The 20369-nt window shown below is 38.2% G+C and overlaps 1 protein-coding gene across 1 annotated transcript in view; it reads left to right on the plus strand.

Annotated features, from left to right (window-relative positions):
• Positions 1-20369, plus strand: part of pex5la (peroxisomal biogenesis factor 5-like a) — a 94869-nt gene that overhangs the window by 30176 nt on the left and 44324 nt on the right. The window contains exon 2 of the mRNA XM_042417573.1: positions 14819-14923. Within this exon, the coding sequence (XP_042273507.1) occupies positions 14819-14923 (105 nt within the window). The remainder of the gene's footprint in view (positions 1-14818; positions 14924-20369) is intronic.

Raw genomic sequence — 20369 nt, forward strand, 5'->3', positions numbered from 1 at the left:
ATATGTACTGCACCTCCAACCAGACTGTTAAATCAGTCTATGTGCTCTATATTAGTAGCCCGAGTTACACAATATAAAAAAATTGGAATGTTAATATGCAGCTATAATGAGAAATGGGAATGCATTATCCACTACTCTGAGTGCTCAACCAAGCACACTACAAACCTCAGCAAAATCTGCAAAATCCATGTGTATTTCTTGCCAAATCTCATTAATGAAATGTTCATCTGCCAAAAAACATCTCATGTGAGTAATCCAACTGGGATGGGCCCAAAGCTGTCTGTAATGAACACCATAGGCCACTTTTTACACGGATGTTGACACTTCCTGAGACGTTTCTCTCACCAGTTCACAAGCATATTCAGCCGAGGGATACGGTGTCCAGCGTGCATCCATATTAATGAGTAAAATATACATCCTCTGGTGTAGGATGCCGGTTGCCCCAAAAGTCGGGTCTTTGTGCAGCCTAAGTTGAAATTGACATGCTTTTTACATGCTCTTTGATCCAGCATTAATGTTTTATGAGGGACAGCCTGTGTTTCATGTTCATGTTTCAGCACAAGCCTACAGTGTCCACAGGGATTACATACACATCGCTCCCATCCAGGTTGTAAGGTTTAGTATGAGTATCATGTTGAGGTCCAACAGGCAGCTAGTTTTTCAATGATGTGCATCCCTCCCTTACAGAGAGGGAGTTTGTTTTGCCTTGGATAAGTGATCCTCTTGCAAAGTCCTCCTGACCTTCTGACCTTTGACCTAACATCTCCACCAAAGACCAAAGGTGATTGTGCCTTTGAAACTGTAACCCCAAAAGGCTTCAGTACACTTAAAGGTTGGCTATAAAATATATTGTTTTGACAAATTATTTCTCATCCATGTTGGCCTAAAAGTCAAGTAAACTTGAGCTACGCTAAAATAATGTTTGAAGTCCATGCATCAATGGACTGCAAAGTAATATCTGAAAATTATGAGTGCTGGCATGTTGAGTAGTGTTACATGGGCAGTTTTTTTATGAACAACCTTATTCATCGGTACAGTCAAAACATGAGTGCAGCACCGTCTACTAATGGTGGGGGGAGAATCATTGTTGATATGATTGTGGATATCTTTATTATTGTTCCTTTCTATTGTCCAAATTTAAACTGTAATTAAAAACTAACAGAAATATCATTGCATTAAACAACAACTTCATATGTCATATGTGAATTTGGATGCATCTTGTTTTGTATTATATATTATTATCAAAAACAGAATGGAAAATTCTCATTAATATAGTGATATTGATTTCAACCATATCACCCAGCCCTACATGTGTTTACTTATTGAACATCATTATGACTTTATTTTGGCTTCCCAGAACTGGTTATTTAATGGTTAAATAACCTTGTTTATCTCTAGAAAAGAACAGGGCTGTGCTGTGTTTAGTCCCACTATCTGAAACTGGACTTCAAAGTCACAGAAACCTGGTAGAGCATTCAGAGAAGCATCAAACCGTGTGTGTGTGTGTGTGTGTGTGTGTGTCTGTCACTTGTGACTCTGGCTGACACCCCTTTTATACAGCCACTGGATGCTAAAACACGATCCAGTTACATAGTGAATATATGAATCACATTTGCCTGTTTGGTCTCCATACAGAGCATATAGTGTAAAACAGATCTAAAAATCTGCAAAACTGGATTAAAATGTTGAATGCTGTAATTGTTGATGTGGATAATCACTGCCGGGTGATTAATAATGAAAAGTGGAAAAGTGATTGATGGAGAGGCTATTGTAGACAAACAGTGGTGGCATTTGAAGTCTTTATTTTGTACTTAGGACTAATGGAAGCGGGTCTTAGGATCAGAGAGTGATCCTTCAAGCATTGCGTTCATTTGTCATTTTTAGTGCAGCGGCTCAGCAATCACTCGGACAGTTTTCAGGGTCAGAATATGTCTGGAATCATCAATTTCGATTACAACGCATGCTGTTGAATATCTTGGCAAACTTAGCATGAAATTCTATTTGAAGTGAAAAAGAAAAGATGAAGTGGAAAAAAAAACTGATGGTTGACTTGTGTTATTTATGAAAGTGCTTCATTGTTAATTCACATAATTCATTTTTAATTACCCTAATCAAGTCAAGTTCAAGTCTGCTATGCTTTGTCAAAATATTCAGAAATAAAACAGAAAAACAGCATGAAACAAAGAGAGTCCGTTTATTATTGGTTGATGTGATGATATTTAAATATTTATGGATACGAGACACGCAGGACAACAGCTTTTAATAAATTGGGTCTTATTTTACACCAGACAACCAATGAACAAGTACAGTTCTATCATTTCCTTTCATGTTGATCCTGTTATTGTTCTCAAACCAATAAAGTTATATTTGTCTATACACAAAAGATTGACCAACACTTCTCAGATATACTATTTGGACCCTGGTAACTATCTCCAAAACAACCATTTTACTTTGATAACAATGTATGTTTTAATTGAAGACCATTATATTTTTATACAGCAGGTCTTATAATCTCATTTCCTTTTTTAAAATAAATCCATGACGATTATTTCATACTTGGTTCTAATAACAGCATGAATAATTAGGAGTTAAGAGTGTGTGATCAGATGTGATGGCAGAGGTCCAGCTGTTTCTGTGCACCTGAGTCATAATGAACTGCACATCACACCGAACTGCTCCGTGTGATGTCAGTCCCACTTTGAAAGACTCACATTTATATGAACAAAATCTGCTTTTTAAAAAGGTCAAAATTGCACTTAGCTGCTGAACAAGTGACACATTGCTACTTAGCTATGCAGATCAGCTGACAGTGTTTTTTTAGTTGTGCTCCTTAAGTATCATTTTTTAAACTGTGAAGAAAAGAATTGCCTCTCTTTTGTAAAAGAAAAAAAGTGAAGAATCAATTAAGTAGTTTGAAAACTTCTTAATCATAGAGTCAATGCATGAGAATGTGTCCACCTCCAAATTGTGTCTGATGTCCAAAGATTCAAACTGACAACCTTGTAGAGAAATATCAGCGTGTCTGAGTTCAAGTCCACTGCCACCTCCATGTGCTACAGCCTTACATCTTTACATATCATCTCCTGTAACTCATTTGTCCCTCATGTAGCATCTTTGTCACACGGTCATGTGATGCTGAAAAAAACTAAGTGTATTTGGAGACTAACATGTCAAAACTAATGATGTGTAAAATATATATTGTCATATTCATGCTATGTTGATGTAAAGGGATGAAGTGCATTGGGAAAATGTGACAAACCTCAAATTTCTCATTTGAAATTCAAACTGTTTTAACATCTCTGGAGGACAACGTGGAAGTAAACATGTTGCAAGAAGTCCATTGAATTCATCTTTATTTATTTGGCTAGTCTACCTAACATGTACATCCTTGGACTTGCAGGTTAGTGAACTGGAAACTCTACCCTGCCTGTGAATGGGTTAGGGTTAGGGTTAGGGGCTCAATCTTAGGTTAACCTGCTTCCCTCCAAATGCATGCTGGGCTCCAGTGTCCCACATCATCCCTGCAGATAAGCAGATATGGAACATAGATGGATGGACATTTATTTATTAGCAAGACTGTTATTGTAAATCTTTTAATAAGGAAGGTCAGTTTATTACCATGGCCCTTTTTTAGCTTTGTGAGTATGAAAACAGTCCAGCAGCCACTGGTTATGTGCAAGCGTTGCTACATGTCCTGCCAATCACTGCACTGGCACCTCCACTAGCGACCCATAGCTCAGGGAGGTGATCCTTGATGGTGTGAACTCAGAAGTAGCTTCGTGGGTGTTTTGGCCATAGTCTGGCACACACTAGGCAGCCTGATGCCTTTGCACTGATTTCTATTTAAGCCCTATTTGCTCAGCTGTCCCAGGGAGCGGCAGCCTGTGAACCCTCAGGGACAGTTTTTTGCCATCTATCCCCATTATAAGGCATTACGCTCCTCCGTCTTTTGCAGAGTGTCACTTGATTTTTGTGAAAGCTCTGCCATGGCACATCCTATCCATAATGAAATATATTTGGTTGTGCTGAGCTGAAATTAGGTTTCCAGGAAATCAGTGGAGTGATCATTTCCCTGTATGTAAATCTAATAGTGGACAGTTCGAGCTTGTGTGTTTGATGAAACAAATTATTTAATTAGAGCTTGGTTATTAAATTGGGGGCTGCGTATGAAGATAAACATTGTTGCATGAGCCATGAGTTATAAAAGTTGTCTGGTCTAGATAACATTTTAACATCTATTCAGCACAGTGTACATCTTTCCATCATTCACATTACTGTCATTAAAATAATCTCTACTGTTTGTTTTAAAGGATGGGTTCACAATTTTTCTATCTATCTATCTATCTATCTATCTATCTATCTATCTATCTATCTATCTATCTATCTATCACAACAGTCAGGTGCCCAAATTAACATTAACACAAGTTTTGTAGTCTTTAATCATTCCTCCTGTTCATGCTGGACATTAAAAGATCCCTTTCAATGTAAGTGATGGGGGCCAAAGTCCACAGTGTGTCCACACAGTCATTTTGTGCAAAAATGCATTTATAAAAGTTTATCTGAAGCTTATATAAGGCTTCAGCAGTCTGAGTTAGTCATATCAAGTGGATATCTGCCACACTTACAGTCTTTGTGTTTCCTTGGACAGTGTTTACCTGTTGAGCTGCGGTGGAAGTATAGTAACAAAAAGAGGGACTTTGGCACTAAAAAGACTAACATTGAAAGATATCTACTTGATTTGACTAATTTGGACAGCTGAAGCTTCATATTAGCTTCAGATAAAATTTTAAACACTTTTTTCCACAGAAGGAGGCTTGTGGATCTTGGCCTCCATCACTCACATTGTAAGTGCTTATGAATGGATCTTCTAATGGCCAATATGAAGAAGAGGAATGATTATGGCGAGAAAAACCTATTTCAATGTTCATTTCAGCACCTGACTGTTGTTTTAGGACAGACTTAAAAAAACTGTGAACCCGTCCCTTAAGCTGCTGCCTCGGATAGCATACAGTAAACAAAATATACATTAAACAGCTTGAACTCAACATGCATCCATTCAATCCAGTTAATCAATACTGAATGTACAGTACTGATATGAAACACAGATCGTTTAACGATCTGGAAAAGTACAGATGTATGTTGGTTCTATATCAATGAGAGTGCTGTGAAGGTGCTGAAATTATTCAAACTCTGCCACTTTATAAAAAAAAAAAAACAATTTTATAGTTTTATGGGAAACTTCTTCCACAATTATCACCCTAAGGAAGTTATTCAGGATAGAAATTTATTCATAACTAGTATGGTACAGAATCAACAAACTCTAAACAAGGTGATGAATATATTTTTTAAATCCAATAATTAATGTTGCTATTTCTCTCACAGATGTCAAATGCAGCGAGTATAAGATCAGTGAGCAGCTTGTGACACCAAGGACATTGAGGCCTATCAAAACAAGCCCATTACCTCCTCATAATTGTCTCACCAATTCCGGTTGTCTCGTGGAACTACAAAGCTAATCTCACCTTTGTGACACCTGACTATGCTAAAGCAAACTCCAAGAAATATTAGCCTTGGTTCTGATTCATAGAAGAAGCCTGACATGCCCTCTCCAGTAGTTAAATGCTGCAGGTGCAGAAATACAGCCACGGGGTGGCTTTCAGCAAATCGCCTGAAACCTCTTTTGTTGACTTGAGGGATTTAAAGCGTCACCAAAGCTTAAATCCATATAGACTTGTCTGTCACAGTGGTATGAGAGACATTCCTGACAGGCAAACACTTCTGCACAGATCACCAGTTAAGCACTGCAGTCCGAGCAATCTGCGGGTGAAAATCTGTGCAAATGGAATGAGCTGATTCACTTTAAAGTGACAAAATAAGTAGTGATTAGGGAGCTTTTGGTCAAATACATTATTTATTTGAACAAAATTAGCATCCTAATCTGTAGTCTCACTGTTGAGTCCATCTGCCATTTAATGTATTTTTAATCATACAGTGTCACAGGTTTAATTATTTGATGATTCTCTGGTTATTTTTGTTGAAAATTGGCTACCTAATGTTAACCTTAATATTTACAATACATAACATTTACAAAACTGAGGAATTGAGGCAAATGATTAAAGATTTTGGCTCTGACCTGTGTAAATCCACATGCTTCACTTGCTTGATTGTTTGTAGAAAACAATCCTGATGAAAATGACCCCTTAACTTTGACTGCCTTTGGCACTGTAAACATTAGATGACAGTGTATGCACACAAGAGACAATTAAAAACGGATGACTTTTCTGCAGCCGCCAAAGCCTCTGATAAGTTCAGTGGCCTGAATTGCACTTTTGTTATGGAGGCAATAAGGTAACCAGGGAATCAAAGTAACTGATTAGAGATGCCAAGCTGTGTTTCAGGGTTATAATCATGTTCACATTAGAATAATTGCAATTAAATAAGATAGCCATGAGCACAAAAGGACATTGCTTCACAAAGCGAAGGCATGCATGATTGTGAATATGCCTTTAAACCCTCTAAGACTTGGAGAGTTAGATCACGTCTAGGGCTTAGACATTTTTATTAGGCTGGCGATGACTTGATGTCACATTTTTCAAGTCTTTATAAACCACTCTGGGAACATGAGTGGGTAGTAAATATATCCTCAGGAGACAAGACTTGCTGTAGAGGGCAGTTATTTGTACTGGAACATAAATTTTTCTCAGCAGCAGGCTGTAACTATGGACATGATTGGTGTTAGCCATCATCAAGAAAAAAAAAAAAAACCCTTGTCTTTGTCACGACCCTGCCACCATCATAAACAAACAAACACCATCGCAGTATAAGCCAACAGTTTGGGACAGTGATGTATGAGCAGCTGCGTGCACAGTAAATTCTTCAAATTATTCTTTAACACCACATCGGGGTGCAGTTTTCAGTGACATATTATGTGAGCTGCCGTTCATTATAAGAAGCAATCCCTGTAAACCTTATGAAAACCAATAAACAGTGGCAGGAAATGTCACACTGATAGAAAAACCTCCTCACAAGCAGCTTCAGTTGATATGGCAGCTATAAAATTGAAGACCCACCGTAGCATTTATAGGTATTAGCCCTAGCTTATCCTGAGTATTAGCACTATTGGAAGTCAGTTATTGGCTTTAATATCTGGAGTGTTTGGGATCCTATAAGGCACTGAGTCTCAGCACCAGAGTGAAAAGTTCACAGTGTGTGTGCAAGATCCTGCAGTTTGTCCATAAATATGTCTGAATAATTCACTCTTCCTTTCAAAGTTTCAGTGTGAATCTGAGACCAGATCATTTTCACATCAAAACAATTATTCGATTATCAAAATAGATAGCAATTAATTTTCAGTTGATTGACTAATCGATTATTCGACTAATTTTTGCAGCTCTACATTTTTCTGTCTTTAAGTTTAATAAGTGCTTCACAAGGGTTGAGCTGCCCTTTAAAATCTGACCTTTGTTGGTCCTCTTCTCTGGTGCAGTAGTCAGGGAAAAAGTTTCAGTACAGCAAAGAAGGACTCGCACACACACAGAACAAAAACAAAAAAGAAAGAATTCAGACTGACTGTAGGTCTGGATTTAAAATATTTCTATTACTTACACTGCAGGGTTGTAAAGACAGCCTGCAGACCTACACTTGTCCTCTGAGTCCTTCTTTGCTAAACAGAACTAAAACAGAACTCCATCTAAGCACTTAAATCACTGCAAAGCAATGAGTAAATGTCAAAAACTGATTATAGCAATGACCAGAAAGGTGTAAATGAATTTATGAATAAGCTACATAATCCAGACAATAAATAAAAGGTAGTTATGTATATGTGTTGTCCAGGTGCTGAGTCCAAAGATGAAAACTTTGAAAGTCTCTTTAAAAAGACAAAAAAATGTAAAGGCTTTGTTATTATTTCATACTTATATTTTATCATAATAAAGAAATATGTTATGAAGTGACTCTTTATCAGGTAGAGGAGGAACACTGTATGTCCTCCATGTAATGAATGTAACTAAGACATCATTTTTGGAGCATCTGACTCTGTTGTGATCAGTAAGAAAGAGATTCATTATTGAAGCTCTTCCAATTCTTGCACTTGCACCTCCAGCCACCAAAATTTAAAAATTAGATGCACCCTGAATTTGCCCTGGCTCCCACTTTTAGTTATTTACAGGCTAGTGTGTAATCTTCGAGCAGCAGTGACAGCTGATCGCTGACTTAGAGGCTAGTATTAATCTCTGCTTAGAAGCCTGAACTTTAGCCCCTGTTGAGGATCTCCTTTATCATGATTTATTCACACAAACTCTCTGAATCCCAGTCAGGAAGCTGTAGCTTTCCACTCATTACTTGTCACTGCTCACTGTTGCCAGAAGTGTGCCGGATATTTTCCTCTCAAGTGTTCACGGAGTGTTTGTGCTCTTCACTGACTGTGATCAATTTTCCATCTGCAGAGAGGGATCCCAGCAATTGTTTGTTGCCTCTCTCTGAAGCCAAGAGTGAATCGTGCGAGAGGTGTGAGGCTAGAGGTCTGCCAGGAGCACCGGGAAACGCATCAAAACCCACACTGCATTATCACAGCCAGCTGATACTGTAGCATATGGCAAACATGGCGGAAGCATTTTTATTCCACTTTTTTTTTTAACCTGTCTGCACCTGTGTTTTATGTAGCTGGGTATTTCTTACCTTCTGGCTCTGTAAAAGATCTTGTAGGGAAGTCTCCTCTTCTGTTATATAATGCAGGACTTAAATGTCACCAGTTTAACACTACGAAATGGATCAACAGAGAGGTGCCCTGATTTTGAGCAGTAGGTATTCCCTCATGAAATCCATCTTTTACATGAACTCTGGAGAATGGGGCTAGAGTACAGTCCTCTTATCAAAAAAGTGCTTTATATTCACACAAAAAAGACAAAAAATGGTGGTCAAGATCATCTTTTAATATTGAGGCCTGCTAAGAGAGGAAAACATGTTGTTTTTTTAAAAAAAAAATCACATCTGCAATGCATCCTGCAACCATTTATAGTATTTAATCTCTTAAGAGGTTTAGTAACAAACTCCATTCCCATGTGAGGAAGCAATGACACATGAAACTCAGTATAGATTATTTCATTACTGTCCTGTGAACACTGCAGGAGATGGTACAATATAGCAGATTTGCATTAAAAATGTAATTTTACTCATCATTAGTCAGAGCCACCGTGCCTCCATTTTTTGAGAAGTAATTTTTTCCAACACAAATAAATATGCTGGTTAGAGTTTGTTAATACTGTCTCAGTCTGTTATTTAGTTTTAAGAGGGAGAGACAGATACTGAAATTAAAAATATGCCAAGGATAGAGGTGATTAATAGTGCAAGTGTCATCCTGGTGTTATAGATAACCTTAAAGTGGACATGCTTTTTTTGGATTTTCTGTCATTTATATTCTGTTATAATGTTGAATGTCCATGTTAAACATGGTCAAAGATCCAAAACTTGAGGTGAACGTATGTAAAAATGCTCCCTGAAAGTCAAAAGCCAGGGCTTCAGCCTGCTATAAATGCTTTGTTTGCAAAGTTACTTCTACTTCATCATCAAACTGACATCGGCTTGTTTGCACATCCCCACAAATGGCCGTCCATTCCATAGTATGTTGTTACTAAACAGGTTGTTGCACAGGTTGTTTGTGTTCATCACTCGCATTTTTCGAATCAGATTTGGGCTTCAACATGTACAGATGTATTTGAGAAGTTGACATTTTGAGTAAAGAACAAGAAAAGGAAATGAAATCCAACTACTGCTGTTACTGAAACTAACCAATAAGAACAGAGTAGGCTCATCAGGGGGGGCATCTTATAAAGTCAGGAGCTAAAACGGCCTGTTTCAGATAGAGGCTGAACAGAGGGGCTGCATAAAAGCCAGTATAAGATCAATAAGGAGCCTTTTAAACTTTAAATCATGCAAAGATATTCCAATACAGCCCTTTAACCTATTTATGTAACGCGCTGGATGTCCTGCATCCTATGTAACTGCTTGATGGGGTATCGCCAGTCATCAGGTTTTGTCTCAAACGATCCCACATGATTAACAGGTTGAAAGCAGGGTCTTTAATGGTGAGTGGATACCAGAGCCTTATCAAAACCACGTCAAGAGCAGAGCTGTGACCTTGTCCAGATCGTGTTAGACTCTATAGTACATTTTTGCTGAGACTGTGCAGAACCCACTAGCTTATGTAGAGTGTACAAAAGCTGGAAAAATGTTCTCGGTCATCTATTGGGAGTCATCAATGACAGGCCTGAACTGTGCTAAATTAACCAGTACATGTGACAAAAGTGGGAAAATACAGTACTATTAACTAACCGGTTGCCAATTATAAGAAAATTCCCTCTCAGACAGCATATTTTCCAAACATCCTTTTAACATTTTTTGAAAACCCCTCACACAATCCAGGATTTTCCAGCTTTAGCTTAGTAGCTGAAGGACTTATCATTGTTATTTCTTACTGTGTATAGACAGAGGCAAGGAAAACAGCTCCTCAGACACGAAGCAGAATGCAGCAGCTGGTCAATGAGACAATTTGTTGAGTCAGATGAAACCTGTGCTGACTCTTTCAAGCAACCACACTTTTTACTCTTATTTTGTTTTTACAGAAATTGAAAAAACATTTTGAAGTAATGATGCTTTTTCTGAAATAGATAGAACTTACTACTTATTGCATCTGTCTCCAGACCTAGAGAACAACAGACTATTGCCAAAGCTAATGAATCATCTACATTTAATTTTCCTCTGAAATTCATAAAGCTTTTCCACTCCTCCCATAAGGATACTTATGTAAAAAACAGACTTCCCAGTAAATGTATTAGTTTAGAGAAGGACTGTCAAAGTTAATGTGATAATAACAAGTTAACGCCACTAATTATTTTGACGGCATTAACACAGGTTCTGTTATGATGACCCCTTTCTTCGCCTGAAGTTTAGCCTTCTAGCATTAAGTCGGATGGCAACTAGCAAGGAACAATGGATAGAGAAAAGGGTATTTTGAATGGCAAGTTCAGCTTCAAAGCCCTGTAAGATGGGTCTGTTGACAAGAACAAAGTTATCGGTAGTTACTGTCTATGTTAACTGAGTTACCTCCGGAGTACTTTCATTCATTCATACGTCCATTTGCTAGCGAAGCACACAGCTAATGCTAATGCAGACAGCCTCATTAGCCCCGAACCATCCTGCTTGCAGCAAAACATGCTTGATAGGGAAATAGATAAGGAAATAGATGGACAATCCTACAAGCAGCAAGCTTTCAACAGCAATAGATAAATGGGTGGCTACAGCTTGCAGGCCAGTTAATAGTGTGGAGGACGAGGGTCTGTGTGAAATAATTCAGATCACATCCAATGACTGCACTTATGAAATGCCATGGAGAGCCACCACCAAAGTAATTTTCTTTCTTAAACTCCCTTTCCACTGTTTATTCTGTGTTATCCTGTTTTTATCCCATAGCACGAGCAGATGTTTTTGTGAGCCTCTATTTTTCCCCATGTGAGGTTGGACACAGTTACATTGTGTGATTTGCTTTAGAAGTGAGGGATCCAGGGAGTGATCTTTAGTACTAAAGTAATGGAACATTTAGCTGTGCCCATCTGTTGCCTGTTGGGCTTGAGTTTGCCATAAGTTATGATTTGAGAATATTTTTAAAAAGCTAAATGCTGTACCTGTGAGGGTTTCTGACAATCTTTATCTTTGGACAATCTTTTTCAATGTTTCGTGTTGTTAATTATTTCCAACAATAAATGCATACATTAGCATAAAGCAAGCATATCTTGTCCACTCCCATGTTGATAAGAGTATTAACACTTGAAAAATATCCCTTTATGGTAAATTTTGAACAGATAAAAAATGTGCAAATAATTTGTGATTAACTATAAACAGTCATGCGATTAATCTTGATTAAATATTTTAATCGATTGACAGCCATAGTTTAAAGTGATAAACACACAGTGGAGGCTGGGATTGTGAATGGATTTTCTGAGCCTTGAGCTAAACAGCAACATTTATGTCCTCTAACACTAACCAGCACCTATTGATTGGATTAAACTGTTTGCATAATGCTGCAGTCAATCTCATCTACTGTGGATAATTTGCTTTTTTGATTTTATCTTCCAGAACAACCCCACAGTGACCGAATCTTTAGTCAGATGCTGCTGTAACAGGGAAGTTAACAGTTTAATCAAAATATGTTACACTGCTTTTATTGAGCTCATACACTGAAATTGGATGTTTTGACTACAGAAGTGAAGACAGTGCAAAAACAAATGAATTAATAATTCTTATTCATATCTTGTATATTGTTGAGTATTTTCCCAGCATAAAAGCCTCCATTCTCCTTATTTTCAGCATTTGTAAAGCTAAGTTCATGCACATAATTTTCATATTGTCCAGGCTCAGTTGCATTTGTGTTAAAACAGGGTAGTGAAAAAAACAGTTACTCAATAGCTGTCCAGTGTACAGTGTGTTGCCAGTCATATCTATAATAACTCCTGGAAAAAATAAGCACCAGTTTAGCAAAAATTGACACAAAACAACACAGCAGGTCGGCCAAGACTGTAAGCCAATACAAACTGACTGCGTGCCTGGTGGAAGAGATCCTCGACACTGTTGGCTCTCACAATACCTGCACATACGGCACATTCAGCGCTCATCTGCCATTCAGGAAAAAAAAACAAACAAAAAACAAATGTTCAGAGCTTGTTTAGAGGTTTTCTGAATCATCTTTAGTCATGTGAGTATGACTTTGCTACTAGCAGGGTCTTAGCGAGGGATGTTGTTCATTTATACTGAGTGAGACTAAGCTAGCGAGTGGGTGCAGGTGGCTTTTGGGACTTTATTAGAAGCATTAGGCTTTCAAGGGAACTCTCCCTGAAGGCCAGGCGCATGCATTTTGTGACATGATCAGTTGAGGAAATCAGTGGAAGAAATGCTTAATTTCTGGCAAATGTGAAAACCCCTAATGAGATCCAGCTGAGAGGCTTCCAGTTCGTTTCATGTTCTGTCTGTACAGGCAGCTTCACCGAGTCTACAAAATGTAGAAACTGAGTATGATGAACAGCAGTTTTGTCTCTCTCTGTCTGGTCAGCAAATTTAATTGCATGGGGATGAGGCTCTTTTCTGAGATGAAATGTGCTGTCTCCTGTGACAAGGGTAATTTCACGACATCTGTGTGTCTTAAAATGATTAATAGCGTATGATACAGTCTATTTTCTGGTTGTGGGCAAACATGTGAAGTGAATGAATGTCTGAGGGATGTCTGGTTTCTGTAGTCCAGCCTCTGCCACAAAGTCGAGGTGAAGAGGATGACAATAAGCAGGCAAAATCAATTTGACCCCTTATGTAATCAATTTTGACTGTTATATAATGTGGCCTTGACAATTATCAGACAAGCTCCACACAGCTTTTCCTCCTTTAAGAGGCTGTGGGTGGTGGATAAAGGGGCAGGACCGTGCGTGTGTGTGTGTGTGTGTGTGTGTGTGTGGTCAGAGGGCAAGTTTTGGTATAGTGGAGGTCACAATAGATAGACTGAATACAAGCTTATACTGTGACCATATTACTACAGCTTGTCTCCATAATACGATCAACTGTTTAAGAAAATAACAATGTACCCCGACCACCAGTATTAGGTTCACTGACTCAAGAAGTGAAGCTTATTATTATTTTATTTTCATTTGTTTATCAATCCTGGGGAGCAGCAGTTGGTAAATGGGTGATAATTTGGATAAAAACAGCTTCCTTTATGACTGTTTGTCACAGAGATGCACATCAACTGTAATGTTGATGTCTAATATTTACCAAAAATTTTTTTTTACAAGGAGCTGTGTGTATATCATAGATAGAACTTTTGTCTGTATTATTACTTACAGTTATGCATTGATATATTTGTACATGTATATACATGTTGGAACAGCTGTTACTATTTCTATGACATATTACAAAGCATTAATATTCAAAGCATGACAACCAAATATTAGAATTTCAATCCACAGATTATATCAGATTTTGTTCATAAGTGTGTAACAGTACGCTTCAAGAAAATTCACAGAACGTAAAGTTAAAGCTCCTCATGGCAAGATTTTTTGGTACAAATATACTTGGCCTAAAGCCCAAAGTGTAGCTGTGCCAGAAAAAAAGAGTTCTTTTGTCACTAACCTATCAAAAAAGAAACCTAAGTGTCAGGTACAGTATATTTACTGCTGAGTGATGTCCTATGCATACAGGAAGTGATGATTAGAAACGTAAGACCAAAATACAAATTACATCGTGAGCGCCACTAAGAGAAAGATGGACTTTACACAAATTAGCTCTTTTTCCTCTCATCACTCTGGCATAAAGAGTGGTATAAAGCATCCCAGATCAGCCAGGTTTGTTGGTCCTGAACTTTTCAATTACATCTTGGAGTTGCCAAAATTCATTATTGCCTAATGTGGATTTACATTCACCACAAACAGACTTGTGTTTCTCAGCTGCCCAGCAGATATGCACCTTCACCTGCTACATACATAATTCTTATTAGGGTATGATGATCTCTGTGTGATATTCTGTCATCATAGTGTGGATAAGTACTACTGTGGATGACCATGCTCATCACTGTCTCCAGTCAACCCTCTACATTGTGCAGTGACCCTCTTTTCATTGCCATAGTCTTGTGGATGTCGATGTTTTGTTACCGTAGACAGCCCCCACATAGTATTTCCATCATCATAAAGGTAAAGTCTTTTCTGTAAGATGCCCTGGACAGGGGCGAAAGCACTGAGTTGTCCAACTGTCCTGACACAAGTCATTGTTGATTTCACTGTTGTAGGGGAAAGACTCTAGGGCTGCAGATAAGACTGTTGCCATGGTCCTGAAGGAGATACCAAGTAAGGCGTCATCAGAAGGGAAGCCCCTCCTCACGGTGACTACCAAGGTGGGCAGAACCATTTCAGAAACCCCCCCTCCCCCTTTCGCCCTCCCTCCCCTGCCTCTAAGTGGTACATCCTCCTGTGTTGGTCATACTGAAATAAGAGCAAAGCTTTGAGTGTCCTGTAACTGACCTCCACTGTCTACTAACTCTTTACTTTAAGACTGTTGTATCTAACAAAGAGGCAACACTGATATCATTTCCAGCTGCTCTATGGGGTATAAAACCCTTCAACTGCATTTACACAAACAGTGAAAAATGATCTATAGAAGCATTACGCACGTCAGGCAGCATCTCGTCTCTTGCCGAGTAAATTAAGGGACTGAAACTGCTGCAGTTATTCATGTTAGGTTTTATCTTTTCAAATTAGCCTCTGAGAGATATATAGTGCTCTTCCAGTTAACATTTATTGTGCATTTAGCATGTACCAGGGGGGAGGGATTAACCAGCAGGACAACACAAATTTACTCACCCATTCCTAATCAAGTCAGAAAACTTTCCTCATGAACTTTTTACACCTCATAAGCAGCTAATCCCACAAACTGAGTCTGAATGCATTTTCCAAGATGCTATGCCACGCAGCATGGCATTGGGCTATTGATTGAGCTCTCTGTGTACAAAATACTGCAGCAAATTACTGTACCCGCTGCTGAGCTTTTCATTTCTTTTTTGCCTTTTTAAGTGTTTGCTGGATGGAAACGGCACTCCAGATGCCAATATGAGTTTTCTTGCTCTGTGCTTGATTGCTTTTGTACAGTACGTGTGTGTGCGCGCGCTGCCGTGTGTCCTCTTGTATATCTGTTCGTGTTTTAATAACCTGTAGCATGCTTTATACTTGTTTGATTTCCTAATGCAATGTGTCGTTTGATAAGCTGTCACACAACCGAGATAATGCTTCAGCTCAAGTGGATTTAATTTCAGTATGGTTCAGCATTTTGCTGACTGTCGGGAGCCGCAGTTCACGCTAACAAGATATGATTTGTGCATCTTAAAATATGTAAATATAGTTCTTTTTGTTCTAGCGTGTAAATCATGATTACTCATAATTTAAATGACTGTTTAAAAGGGTGAGGGAAAGTTCTTCAGCTGTTTCAGTGAAGAACAATTTCCTTCCTACAGTCACTTTAGTCATTTATTCCCCATTTCTCATGTGTCAGGGGAGCTGCTTTTTGCACTTAAACATGAAGGTCTGTTCTTCTGTGTGTTGCATCTACACCATTAAGGAGAAGTCAAGTCAATAATAACCTGTTTATAACATTTTACCTGCAAAAACTAATATCTTCACCCTTTAAACATAAATACATACATGTAGAAATGTGTCCGATTTACTACTCACATCATTTGTGACAGTAAGATAGTAATTGAAAGATTATCCAGTTTATTAAGGTTTTGCATGAACGGTTCTTACTGTCAACGAGGCATTTTCCTGTAATATTTTTCTGTATGTTTCCATTAACAAACAGTTGTTTGTTTGAGATAAACACACAAAGACCTGAGCACCAGCAGTGATTATTGCTGAACAAACAAAGAAAAAAACTGACACTTCATTTGAAAAAGAGATGAACTGCTGAAAAACAGTGGAGACATTGTCTTATTAGCCACATGAGTAACAGACATTATGCAGAAATAGTTCCACCAAAAGCTGGTTTTATAACACACGTTTGACATTTATTAATTTGGAGATTAATATGAATTGAAAACCTGACATTATGAATATCTTACATAGCTGCATTTACTTAAATCACAATTTTCAATAAGTCTATGAACAGCTAACAAAGAATACAACCAACAAGTCAGCCAACAGCCCGGTATCTTTAACTGGTTATAAAGTAAAATAAATAAAAAATAATGGTTACAGTTATCAAGATCTGATCTGATTTATCTTGATGTAGATTTTAGGTCACATCAGCCAGCCCTTACCATGAAAATCAGGTGTTTTCTTTGCACATACTCAGCACAGCCAATTTAAAAACTTTGTATTATATGTTAACATATTAGGTTATGTTCCAGAAACAAAGAAAAACTTGTTTTATAACTGATGCATTTTCACTATATGAAATAAGTTTCCTAAGGGTTTTATTAGACTGTGAAGTGACCAATCAGAACTGCTGTACAAAACAACACAGCAGTTAACTGAGCATGCCACCAAAAACTAACATTTTTAAAATGATCTGTGTTCAGTATGCGCGCGCACACACACACACACACACACACACACACACACACACACACACACACACTCACACACTCATACATCTGCTGATCCTCTGATATGCAGGTACACACAGCTGTTGCAAGTCAGCATTGTTTTGTTAAGAGCAGTTGGTGAATATTTTTTGCTTGAACCAAGTACATCAAGAAAAAGATCAGATGAGGTTGATAGTATTTCTTCTTACTGAAGGTTTGTTATGTAAATATTTTTTTTATTTGATCCCTCTAGATTTGCAGGTCCACATCTCACCTCTCACTTTGTATCAGTTTGTTTAGGAAAATTCAGACAAAATCGAAATAACTGCGGTGCCAAACTGGCCACTTGATGTTACTTCCATGTGGCCAGACACTTATGATTGCTGTGTTCTCCAGTGGCTGAGGCTGCAGTTTCAGAGGCATCGTGTCCCAGCTTGATGTCACTTAGCAAGTGGCAGAGGCTAAGTGACAGGCTGTGGCTCCTCACGCCACATGTCAAGTCAAGTCAAGTCAAGTCTATTTTGTGTAGCCCAATATCACATAGAACATCTCACTGGGTTTTCACTGAGTCAGGGGTCTCAGCCCAACTTCTCTGACAAGACAGGAAAAACCTCCATGAAAGCCTTAGCATGTACAAGGAAGAAGCAGCAAGAAACAAGACATCATCTACAGCAACAAGGTCAAACCAACATTTACTATTTTAGCAAATCTCCCAGGTACTTAGTGCCACTGAGGAAGACTTCTAGTGGTTAAGATAAAATAGTTTGCGAATATAACCCTTAATTTACAGCTTAAATATTCCAAATTCAAAAAAGATTAAATATGTTGCAAACTGCAAAACACAACACTTAACTTGTACAAAACCAAATCACACTTGACTGGAAACTTGAGGATTAAATTACTGTAGGTGAAATTGATTTGCTGCTAAAAGGACAGGTCTGATGATATTCTATATTTTCCACAAATCCCAATAAAAAACCAAAACCAACAATGACTTGATTCAACTAGCCATAAACCTCAATTGTTGTCCTAAGATATTAAAATCAATGAGTCACACCTAAAAAAGTGCCAATATGTGTATTAATCTGTTTAATCCTTTTTGAGTAACATTTGCTAAAACTACAGTGCCATCAGAGAGTCCCACAAGGTACCCAAAGTTGGCACCGAGTGATCTGAATGAGTGAATCGGTTTTCAGTTGTACCAACGTAATTCAGTCGGTACCCTTAAAAGTACCAATTTTGGTATTCAATCCTATTTTAAATGAAAATAAGGTTTTGTTAAGTGAAAGAAAATATACACATGTATGTGAATGACATGCACAAATAACTAAATGTACATTTGTACATTTCTGTGCACAAATTCACACTCTCAATCTCAAAGTTTTGTTATTTTCTTGAAATTTGTTGACAACAAGAAAAATATAAAACAATGTGAGCTTCCTTTTACAAAGTGAAAAACACAATATTAGACCATATCTTGGCTACTTTCCACTATTTTCTTTCCAAATGTGCAGCCGAAGGACAAATTATACAAAGCCATCATGATGAGTCATAAAATACTCAACTAACCGAACTCCAGTATTCAGGCCTGCGGGAGTAGATGGAACAGTTCACTGCCACCCACAATAACAGCTTTGGAGCAGCTATAATGAGTAAACAACCTGCTGACAGACAGAGATTTATAAGAATCACAGAAAATCAACAAAATTTACCATTAAAAAATGCAAATTCTGAGGAGTGAAATGTGATATAACTCCTGATCACGACATACTACACGTGAACTTCACATATATTGTAAGATCTCGGCTGTAATTCTTTTTTCGAGACAACCATCCCTCACATAGCCTCCGGGTTTTATCTAACAACTGTTGAAAGTTCTCTGCTTTGATATTTTTTTTACCCACGTTTCCCTCTATGTAGTGTTTTCAACCCTCTCCACCTCCTCCTCCCTCCTGTCCTCACCTCAACCTCCCCGCCTTCAAGGCTCTGACAAGTTTAACTGGTACGCAGCTCCCTTGACAGCAACATCTGAGAGTTCTCTTGGAGTCAAGCCCAAGAGGCACAATTAGCTGAAGTTTTCCATTACATAATTTTCTAGATTACTCCTTAAAGCCCTTGTAAACAAAATGCCAAAGTGCTTTGCATAGGAGAGGAGCAAAAAGGTATAACAGGAGGGGAGCGAAGGAGGTAAAAAAGGCACCAAGGGAAAATGGTAACCTCCTTGTAGTGAGAATAATGGGCAAACAGCTCAGATAGCTGCTCTCCCAGGTTAAGAGTGCACCTATAATTGGCATTCGCGTGCTATCTGCTACCAAAGTGCCTGACACCGTCTCCCCAGATGAATGCGGTAGATCTTCTGTCCCCATTTGCTGGATGATTAGAAGAGGAAAATGCAGAGGTCTCATCGTTTCACAATCATTATTTAAAATTGGCCCCCATGGCAATCATGGAAGTGCTTTGAAGAACATCTACAATGATCATTTAGTGTTCGGTGCAGTGTCCTCCATCAGGAGACCACCAGCAGTGATGTAGAGTCACAACCTTGATTGCCACACTTGTGACTCAACTCTCAGGTGCATCTGCTCAAAAGTGACGGTGAAAATGTCAGCTTTAAAGAAGCTCAAAATACACTGACAGTGTTGTCATTATGAAATATGACCAACAGTGATTGCAAATCTCTCTGTCAGTCAGTTTTTCAGAAAAAGTTTTAAAATACTGCTGCAGCCAGGAGATATGATTTTGGAGTAGCTCAACTAATTAAAACAAATATATAAGTTATGATTTAGTTAGAAAAACACATGTTCACGTGTTTGTGTTTAAGAGGAAAATAAACACACAAATAGGAATATTAATTGGCATGAGGATGATCTTTAGTATATCTATAGTCACAATTACTGATTGGTCTATTACATAAGACACATCTCCCACCAACCTGAACATAAGCATTGGCACATGAGCAGAGAAATCGATAGCTAAAAGTATTGGATAAATGGTTGAAACATCCTGCTTCTGCCACTCCAGTGATGAGAACGCAAACTCGAACAAACCCACTGAAAAAAATGTAAAAAAAGAGACCAAGCCTAAACATCCACATTTCAACCAAATCAAGCCGATATCTTCCAACAGAACAGTCTTTTAAGTCCCTCTTTGTGTTTCCCTGTTGAGCTGCTGTGGAAGGATAATAACAAAAAGAGGGACTTTGGTACTAACAAGACTGTAATGTTGGAAGATATGGTCATGATTTGACTAATTTGGACAGTATTAG

Source organism: Thunnus maccoyii, chromosome 7 (assembly GCF_910596095.1).
Source record: "Thunnus maccoyii chromosome 7, fThuMac1.1, whole genome shotgun sequence".
Lineage (NCBI taxonomy): Eukaryota > Metazoa > Chordata > Actinopteri > Scombriformes > Scombridae > Thunnus > Thunnus maccoyii.